Here is a 9,644-nt window from a genome sequence, read left to right on the forward strand (position 1 = left end):
CCTGGGGGGATCCAGGGATTAATAAATATCACCCCTGGATGCTGCGGATCCCCCTGGGAGGGAATGGGGGTGGCTGAGGGTCCTGGGGGGGCTCCAGCTGTGGGGGGAGGTCCCCCCAGCCCTGAAGCCCCCAAATTGTGCTCCCCAAAAAAGATAAACGTGTCCCAGTGCTCCCACCCCTAAAAGATCCGGGATTAGAGGGGGGTCCCTGCTGTTCCCACCCCTAAAAGATCCGGGATTAAAGGAGGGGTCCCTGCTGTTCCCACGCCTAAAAGATCCGGGATTAGAGGGGGGGTCCCCACTTCTGCCTCAAAAAGATCCGGGATTAGAGGGGGGGTCCCCACTTCTTCTGCCCCTAAAAGATCCGGGATTAGAGGGGGGGTCCCCACTTCTGCCCCAAAAAGAGCCGGTACCAGAGCGGGATCCCCGCTTCTCCCACCCCTAAAAGATCCAGGATCAGAGGGGGTGGCCCCATTGTTCCCACCCCAAAAAGAGCCGGTACCGGAGCAGGAGGGTCCCCACCCCTAAAAGAACCGGTACTGGAGGGGGGTCCCCGCTTCTCCTGCCCTTAAACGACCCGGGATTAGAGGGGGGGTCCCCGCTGTTCACACCCCGAAAAGAGCCGGTACCGGAGCAGGGGGGCCCCCGCTGCTCCCGCCGGTAAAAGAGCCGGTACCGGAGGCTGAGGGTGTGTTTACCCCGCTGCTCCCGCCGGTAAAAGAGCCGGTACCGGAGGCTGAGGGGGTTTTCCCCCCTGCTCCCGCCGGTAAAAGAGCCGGTACCGGAGGCTGAGGGTGTGTTTACCCCGCTGCTCCCGCCGGTAAAAGAGCCGGTACCGGAGGCTGAGGGTGCGTTTTCCCCGCTGCTCTCGCCGGTAAAAGTCGGTACCGGAGGCTGAGGGTGTGTTTTTCCTGCTGCTCCCGCCGGTAAAAGAGCCGGTACCGGAGGCTGAGGGTGTGCTTTTCCTGCTGCTCCCGCCGGTAAAAGTCGGTACCGGAGGCTGAGGGTGTTTCCCCGCTGCTCCCGCCGGTAAAAGAGCCGGTACCGGAGGCTGAGGGTGCGTTGTCCCTGCTACTCCCGCCGGTAAAAGAGCCGGTACCGGAGGCTGAGGGTGTTCTCCCCGCTGCTCCCGCCGGTAAAAGAGCCGGTACCGGAGGCTGAGGGTGTTTTCCCCGCTGCTCCCGCCGGTAAAAGAGCCGGTACCGGAGGCTGAGGGTGTGTTTACCCCGCTGCTCCCGCCGGTAAAAGTCGGTACCGGAGGCTGAGGGTGCGCTTTCCCCCCTGCTCCCGCCGGTAAAAGAGCCGGTACCGGAGGCTGAGGGTGCGTTTCCCCGCTGCTCCCGCCGGTAAAAGCGCCGGTACCGGAGGCTGAGGGTGCGCTTTCCCCGCTGCTCCCGCCGGTAAAAGAGCCGGTACCGGAGGCTGAGGGTGCGTTTTTCCTGCTGCTCCCGCCGGTAAAAGAGCCGGTACCGGAGGCTGAGGGTGCGCTTTCCCCGCTGCTCCCGCCGGTAAAAGAGCCGGTACCGGAGGCTGAGGGTGCGTTTCCCCGCTGCTCCCGCCGGTAAAAGCGCCGGTACCGGAGGCTGAGGGTGCGCTTTCCCCGCTGCTCCCGCCGGTAAAAGAGCCGGTACCGGAGGCTGAGGGTGCGTTTTTCCTGCTGCTCCCGCCGGTAAAAGAGCCGGTACCGGAGGCTGAGGGTGCGCTTTCCCCGCTGCTCCCGCCGGTAAAAGAGCCGGTACCGGAGGCTGACGGTGTGTTTTTCCTGCTGCTCCCGCCGGTAAAAGAGCCGGTACCGCAGAGTCAGCTTGTGTTCGCCGGTACCGGAGGGGCAAGGAGTGTTCGCCGGTACCGAGGGAGCTCGGCCGTGGGTCCCCTCCCGCCCAGCAAAAGTGAGCATGGCGTCACGGACAGGATTCGAACCTGTGCGGGGAAACCCCATTGGATTTCGAGTCCAACGCCTTAACCACTCGGCCACCGTGACTCTCGCGCCTCCGACCGCCGCGCTCCGCATAGACCCGGTGCTGCCGCCGCTGCCGGCCCCGCCCGGTGCTCGGTGTCCGGTGCCGCTCCGGGGCTCCCGCCGGGGCTCATCCCGTTCCACCCCCTGTCCTGGGCAGCGACGCCTTCCCCTATCCCAAGCTGCTCCAAGCCCCGTCCAACCCGGCCTGGGACACTTCCAGGGATGGGGCAGCCACAGCTGCTCTGGGAAATCCATTCCAATCCCTCACAGGGAGGAATTTTTCCCCAGTGTCCCATCTAAACCCAATCTCCGTCGATTTGAACCCATTTCCCTTTGTCCTGCCTCTCCTGTCACACTTGAGGGCGGCGGGGCCGGGAACGGCGCCCGGGGGCAGCGGGACCAACAGCGGGCGGTGGAGCAGGAGCTCGGGGCCGGGAACAGCTCCCGGGCCCGGGAACAGCGCCGGGGATGGCGGGGTCGGCGGGAACGGCGGGAGCGGGACCAGCAGGAGGCGGTGGCGGGCGCGGCGGGACCGGCAGCGGGCGGTAGAACGGGGGCGGCGGGGCCGAGAACACCGAGCGGGACCAGGAACAGCGACCGGGGACAGCGGAGGCGGCGGTGCGGGACCGAGATCGGGACCAGCGACCGGGACCGGGACCAGCGACCGGGCCGGGGAGCGGCGGGAGCGGCGGAGGCGGCAGTGCGGGAGCGGCACCGCCAGGGGGCGGCAGCGGGGGCGGCGGGAGCGGCGGTGCGGGAACGGGAGAGCACCAAGGGGGGCAGCGGGGCTGTAACAGCGAACGGGCCCGGTGCGAGCGGCGGGGCCAGCGGGGCCAGCGCGATCGGGGCCAGCGACCGGGAGCGGGAACAGCGACCGGAGGCGGCGGCGGCGGCGGCGGCGGGCGCGGCAGTGGCGGCGCGGGGCCGGCAGGGGGCGGCAGTGGCGGGCGGAGGCGGCGGCGCGGCCCGGCCCGCTCAAGATGGCGGTGCGGAAGAAGGACGGCGGCCCCAACGTCAAGTACTACGAGGCCTCGGACACCGTCAGCCAGTTCGACAACGTGCGGCTGTGGCTCGGCAAGAACTACAAGAAGGTAGGTCCGCGGAACCGCGGGGCCGCCGCCGCCGCCGCCCCCCCGCCCCCGCCGGGCCCGGCCTGTCACGGCGCCGCCGCCGCCATCGCGCCCCCCCCCTCCCCTCAGCGGCCCCGGCGGCCGCGCTGAGCCCCCGGCCCCGCAGTACATCCAGGCCGAGCCCCCCACCAACAAATCGCTGTCGAGCCTGGTGGTGCAGCTGCTGCAGTTCCAGGAGGAGGTGTTCGGGAAGCACGTCAGCAACGCGCCCCTCACCAAGCTGCCGGTGAGAGCCGCGGGGGGACGCGGGGGGACGCGGGGACACAGCGGCCGGGCCCCGGCGGGGCGTGCGGGGGACGCGCGGGGACCTGGGCACGAGGCTCAGGGCAGGGACCGTGCCCCAGAGGTGCCGGGATGGACCTTCGTGGCCCTGGGATGGTCTGGGGAAGAGCCCCGAAGAATGGGGGACAAAGCCGCGACTGGGGACGGCATCTCAAAGACGTGGGGACAGCACCCCAAAGGGCAGGGGGTGGCACCCTGATAGCCGGGGGCAGCACCGGTGAGCTGGGCACATGGCCCTGATGGCCAGGGACGAGGCTCTGAGCAGGGATGGTGCCCCAAAGGTGCAGGGATGGCCCTGGGATGGGGTCCTGGAGATGCGGGGAGAAGCTCCAAAGAAGAGGGGACAAAGCCCTGATTGGGGACAGCACCCCAATACCCAGGGGAAGCATCCCAGTAGCCAGGATGTCTCCTCAATACCCAGGGGACAGGGTCCTGTTGACCAGGGACAAGACCCTGAGCAGGGACAGAGCCCCAAAGGTCCAGGGACAGAGCCCCAGTACCCAGGGACAGAACCCCAGTGACCTGGGGACACGGCCCCGATGACCCTGATGAGCAGGGACAGTGCCCTAAAGGCCTGGGGACAAAGGCCCAGTGACCCACAGGCAGCGCCCCAAAGACCTGGGGACAAAGCTGAGTGGGAAAGGGGCTCCAGAGACCCCAAAAAAAGGCCCCAAAGAACAGGGAACAAGACCTCGAGTGGGAGCAGCATCTGAGTAGTCAGGAACAGGACCCCAGTATTTGGGGACAGCACCCACAGGCAGAGTCCCAGTGAGGCGGGGACAAGGCCTGAGTGGGGACAGCATCCCAAAGACGCAGGACCAGCACCCCAAACCTTGGGGCAGAGCCCCGATGAAAAGGGGACAAGGACAATGATGACCAGGCACAAGGTCCTGAGCAGGGTCAGTGCCCCAGAGACAGGGGGACAGCCCTGGGGACATGTCCCCAATGTCCCCAAAGACCTGGGGACAAAGCCCCGAGCAGGGACAGCAGCACCCCAATAACCCGGGGACAGCCCCGGTGAACTGGGGACACGACCCCGAGCGGGGCCAGCACGCAGAGCCTCGGGGCCACGGCCCTGGTGACACCGTTCAGCTTTCGGGTGACTCGGGGACAGCACCTGACCATGGACAGCAGCCAGTGCCAGTGCCCTGGTCAGGGACATCCCCTGCTGTGCTGGGGACAGTGCCGGGGAGCCTGGGACAGCGTCCTGCTGGCAGCTGTCCCCAAGGACCGGGGGCCAGTGTCCCCAGCAGGGCCAGTGCCCGGCCAGGAGCAGCGTCCCAAAAGGGACGGCACCCAACAGCAAGGGACACTGCCCCAGGGACCCCAGGACACCCCCCAAAGAACCTGGGGACAGTGTCCTCTCCTGGGGACAGAGCCCGAGGAGGTGGCACCTGGGAGAAGGGGATGGGACCCCGGCAAGGGGGGTGGCACCCGGAGATGGGAATGGCAGCCTGGTGGCATCCTGGTGGCAGCCACACCTGGGGATGGGGGACACTGCCAAGGGGGTGGCACCCGATGGCGGGATGGCACCCAGACACGGGGATGGCACCCTGAGGTGAGGATGGGACAACTGGACAAGGGGATGTCACCACAGGGAGGGGATGGCACCCTGGTAAAGAGATGTCACCCAGGCAGGGGGATGTCACCCTGACAAGGGGATGGCACCCTGACAAGGGGATGGCACCCTGAGGAGGGGATGTCACCCAGACAAGGGGTTGTCACCTAAACATGGAGATGTCACCCTGAGGAGGGGATGTCACCCAGGCATTGGGATGTCACCCTAGCAAGGGGGTAGCACCCCAAGATGGGGGTGTCACCCAGGCATGGGGATGTCACCTAAACATGGGGATGTCACCCTGACAAGGGGATGGTGTCCCAATAAGGGAGCGTCACCCTGACAAGGGGATGGCACCCAGACGTGGGGATGGCACCCTGAGGAGGGGATGTCACCCAGACAAGGGGTTGTCACCTAAACATGGAGATGTCACCCAGGCATGGGGATGTCACCCCTGGCAAGGGGGTGGCACCCCAAGATGGGGGTGTCAGCCAGGCATGGGGACGTCACCTAAACATGGGGATGTCACCCTGGCATGGGGATGTCACCCCTAGCAAGGGGGTGGCACCCCAAGATGGGGGTGTCAGCCAGGCATGGGGACATCACCTAAACATGGGGATGTCACCCTGGCAAGGGGATGGTACCCAGATGTGGGGATGGCACCCTGAGGAGGGGATGTCACCCAGACAAGGGGTTGTCACCCTGACAAGGGGATGGCACCCAGGCGTGGGGATGGCACCCTGAGGAGGCGGTGTCACCCCACCAAGGGGGTGTCCCTGTCCCCCTGACCCCCCTCTCCCGTTGCAGATCAAATGCTTCCTGGATTTCAAGGCGGGGGGAGCCCTGTGCCACATCCTGGCAGCCGCCTATAAATTCAAGAGCGACCAAGGATGGTGAGCACCCACCTGCACCCATCGGGGTGGGGGTTCTGGGGGGGGGGGGGGGTGCAGGGGTGGGGGTCCCCTCCATGGGAACGCTCCGGGGTGGCCTCGGCCTGGGGGTGCCCAAGGTGGGGCGGTTGTGGGGCTGTCACCTCCAGAGCAAACAGGCGCTGGGACGTGTCCCCCTGTGTCACCACGGCCCCTGATGGGGTCCAGGCTCCCCCCCCCCCATCCCCTCCCCAAATTTCGGGGTGCTGACGAGGAGACCTGAGCTGTGGCTTTCATGAGAGTCGCTCTTTTCTTCCAATAAGGCGGCGTTTCGATTTCCAGAATCCCTCGCGCATGGACCGCAACGTGGAGATGTTCATGACCATCGAGAAATCCCTGGTGCAGGTAAGACCCCACAGCCCTGACCCCCCCTCCCTCCCCCTCCCCGGGACCCCCCTGTGTCCCCCCCATCCCACCCCAGCTCACAGCTCCGCTCTCCCCCTCCCCAGAACAACTGCCTGGCTCGGCCCAACATCTTCCTGCACCAGGAGATCGAGCCCAAACTGCTGGGCAAGCTCAAGGACATCGTTAAGAGGCACCAGGTGGGTGGCAGTGCCAGGGTTGGAGGGGGCACGGCGTGGGAGGGGGAGGGGGGCTCATCCCGATATTTATCCCTGGATCCATCCCCCGTGGCTGTCACAGGGCACCGTGACCGAGGACAAGAGCAACGCGTCCCACATCGTCTGCCCCGTGCCCGGGAACCTGGAGGAAGGTGGGTGCTGGAGGGGGTGGGGGGAGGGTTTGGGGGGGTCCTGGGGGGCTCCTGGGGGCCCGGAGGATCCTGAGGATCCCGAGGATCCGTGCTCAGCTCCGTGTGTCCTGCAGAGGAGTGGGTCCGGCCCGTCATGAAGCGCGACAAGCAGGTGCTGCTGCACTGGGGGTACTACCCCGACAGGTGAGGGGGGCATGAAGATTTCGGGACCCCCCCCCCCTCCACCCACCACCCACCACCACCCCCTAAATCGCTGCGGGTGCCGCTCTGACCCTGTCCCCCACCCCAGCTACGACACCTGGATCCCGGCCAGCGAGATCGAGGCGTCCGTGGAGGATCCTCCGACGCCGGAGAAGCCCCGGAAGGTACCGGGAGGGGACCCCCAGGTTTTTGGGGGGCAGCTGGAGCCCCCAGCCTCCCTCCCTGGCCTGACACCTCCACCTCACTGCCCGGCAGGTCCACGCCAAGTGGATCCTGGACACGGACACCTTCAACGAGTGGATGAACGAGGAGGACTACGAGGTGACGGACGAGAAGAGCCCCGTCACCCGCAGGAAGAAGATCTCGGCCAAGACGCTGACGGACGAGGTCAGAGCGGGCTCGGAGCCCCTCGTGGGGGGTGGTTCTGGGGGTCTCGCCCTGCTCAGCTGGGTGCCCACGGTGCCCTCCTTTCCCCCCCCAGGTGAACAGCCCCGACTCGGACCGGCGGGACAAGAAGGGGGGCAACTACAAGAAGAGGAAGCGCTCGCCCTCACCCTCGCCCACCCCCGAGGCCAAGAAGAAGAACGCCAAGAAGGGGTGAGCTGGAGGGGTCTGGGGGTGAGGGGGCTCAGCCTTGGGGGTCAGTGGTGACTGAGGGGGTCTCTCTCCCTTGGCAGACCCTCCACCCCTTACAACAAATCCAAGCGCGGGCACCGCGAGGAGGAGCAGGAGGACCTGACCAAGGACATGGACGAGCCCTCGCCCGTCCCCAACGTGGAGGAGGTCACCCTGCCCAAGACAGGTCAGCGTGGGGGGCAGCAGCCACCACCCTGGGGAGGGGTGGGGGGCGTCCCCGGGGTGCTCAGCGCCGCTGTCCCCCCACAGTCAACACCAAGAAGGACTCGGAGTCGGCGCCCGTCAAGGGGGGCACCATGACAGACCTGGGTGAGTCCGAGGAGCCACGGCAGAGCCACGGCAGAGCCACGGCAGAGCCACGGCAGAGCCGTGGGACCCCCGGGCTGGCAGTGCCCACACCCAGCCCTGTCCTCCCTTGCAGATGAGCAGGAAGACGAGAGCATGGAGACAGCTGGCAAGGTGAGCCCAGGGAAGGTGTGAGCATGGGAGGCGCCTTGCTCGATGGGCACTCGATGGGCACCTCTTTATCCCTCACTCCTTGTCCCTTTTTTGGGCACAAAAGCACCCTTTCCTTCCCTTCCTCTCAGCTCTTTATCCCTCACTCCTTGTCCCTTTTTTGGGCACAAAAAGACCCTTCCCTTCCCCTTCCCCTTCCCCTTCCCCTTCCCCTTCCCCTTCCCCTTCCCCTTCCCCTTCCCCTTCCCCTTCCCCTTCCCCTTCCCCTTCCCCTTCCCCTTCCCCTTCCCCTTCCCTTCCCTTCCTTTCCCCTTCTTTCCCCTTCTTTCCCCTTCTTTCCCCTTTTTTTCCCCTTTTTTTCCCCTTTTTTTCCCCTTTTTTCCCCCTTTTTTCCCCCTTTTCCCCGGGGTTCCTGGTGCCTTTTCCCCGGGGTTCCTGCCGCTCTCCCCCTGCTCTGGGTGAGGATGATGAAGGGCACTGAAGGGTGCTCCCCTTTGCCCACGGGGCGCTGCCGTGTGGGGCAGGACGAGGAGGAGAACGGCACCGGGAGCAAAGGGGAGCAGGCCAAGAACCCCGAGCTGCACGAGGACAACGTGACGGAGCAGACCCACCACATCATCATCCCCAGCTACGCCGCCTGGTTCGACTACAACAGGTACAGCCAGCGTGGGCACGGGGGGGCTGCTGAGCCCCCCGCCTTCATCCCCTGAGGATGAGGAAGCTGCTCCCAGAACCCTCCCCGAGCGTCTCCTCCCGCAGCGTCCACGCCATCGAGCGCCGCGCCCTGCCCGAGTTCTTCAACGGCAAAAACAAATCCAAGACCCCCGAAATGTGAGGCCAAAGCCCCCCCCCCCACCTCCCTCAGCCCTTCCCGGGGCCGTGCCCGGCGCTGAGCCCCCCCCCTGTGCCCCCCTCACAGATACCTGGCCTACCGTAACTTCATGATCGACACGTACCGGCTGAACCCGCAGGAGTACCTGACCTCCACGGCCTGCCGCCGCAACCTGGCCGGAGACGTCTGTGCCATCATGCGGTGGGTCCGGCCGGGGGCTGCCCACGGCGGGTTGGCACCCCGCTGCTGCCAGGGGTCCGCTGCTGGTGGGGCTGGGGGTCGGCGTGTTGGCAGAGGGTCGGTGTGACACTTCGGTGCTGCTGGAGGGTCAGTGCGGCACGGTGCTGGGTGGGCAGTTGGCGCCGTGGCACTGGTGGGTGTCCGGTGCCGTGGGACAGGGGTGGTCAGTTGGCGCCGTGGCACTGGTGGGTGTCCGGTGCCGTGGGACAAAGTGGTCAGTTGGCACCGTAGCACTGGTAGGTGTCCAGTGCTGTGGGACAGGGGTGGTCAGTTGGCACCGTGGCACTGGTGGGTGTCCAACACCAGTGGGACGAAGTGGTCAGTTGGCACCGTGGCACTGGTGGGTGTCCAGTGCCGTGGGACAAAGTGGTCAGTTGGCACCGTGGCACTGGTGGGTATCCAATACCAGTGGGAGGAAGTGGTCAGTTGGCACCGTGGCACTGGTGGGTGTCCAATACCAGTGGGATGAAGTGGTCAGTTGGCACCGTGGCACTGGTGGGTGTCCAGTGCCGTGAGTCAAAGTGGTCAGTTGGCACCGTGGCACTGGTGGGTGTCCAGTACCAGCGGGACAAAGTGGTCAGTTGGCACCGTGGCACTGGTGGGTGTCCAGTGCTGTGGGACAAAGTGGTCAGTTGGCACCGTGGCACTGGTGGGTGTCCAATACCAGTGGGATGAAGTGGTCAGTTGGCACCGTGGCACTGGTAGGTG

At 66.2% G+C, this 9,644-nt stretch overlaps 1 protein-coding gene and 1 non-coding gene across 2 annotated transcripts in view; one reads left to right on the forward strand and one right to left on the reverse strand.

The window, feature by feature from the left end:
• Positions 1-1,899: 1,899 nt before the first annotated feature.
• TRNAS-CGA (transfer RNA serine (anticodon CGA)) lies at positions 1,900-1,981 on the reverse strand. The gene has a single exon. It is a non-coding gene; the product is annotated as a tRNA-Ser (tRNA).
• Positions 1,982-2,931: 950 nt separating this feature from the next.
• Positions 2,932-9,644, forward strand: part of SMARCC2 (SWI/SNF related BAF chromatin remodeling complex subunit C2) — a 12,771-nt gene continuing 6,058 nt past the window's right edge. Inside the window, exons 1-16 of the mRNA XM_068997500.1 lie at positions 2,932-3,051; positions 3,197-3,316; positions 5,738-5,823; positions 6,123-6,204; positions 6,309-6,401; positions 6,502-6,571; positions 6,685-6,754; positions 6,861-6,936; positions 7,028-7,159; positions 7,254-7,369; positions 7,450-7,574; positions 7,658-7,717; positions 7,830-7,867; positions 8,389-8,519; positions 8,624-8,695; positions 8,784-8,897. Coding sequence (XP_068853601.1) covers positions 2,941-3,051; positions 3,197-3,316; positions 5,738-5,823; positions 6,123-6,204; positions 6,309-6,401; positions 6,502-6,571; positions 6,685-6,754; positions 6,861-6,936; positions 7,028-7,159; positions 7,254-7,369; positions 7,450-7,574; positions 7,658-7,717; positions 7,830-7,867; positions 8,389-8,519; positions 8,624-8,695; positions 8,784-8,897 — 1,496 coding nt within the window. The 5' untranslated portion in view covers positions 2,932-2,940. The remainder of the gene's footprint in view (positions 3,052-3,196; positions 3,317-5,737; positions 5,824-6,122; positions 6,205-6,308; positions 6,402-6,501; positions 6,572-6,684; positions 6,755-6,860; positions 6,937-7,027; positions 7,160-7,253; positions 7,370-7,449; positions 7,575-7,657; positions 7,718-7,829; positions 7,868-8,388; positions 8,520-8,623; positions 8,696-8,783; positions 8,898-9,644) is intronic.

This window comes from Aphelocoma coerulescens, chromosome 29, assembly GCF_041296385.1.
Source record: "Aphelocoma coerulescens isolate FSJ_1873_10779 chromosome 29, UR_Acoe_1.0, whole genome shotgun sequence".
NCBI lineage: Eukaryota > Metazoa > Chordata > Aves > Passeriformes > Corvidae > Aphelocoma > Aphelocoma coerulescens.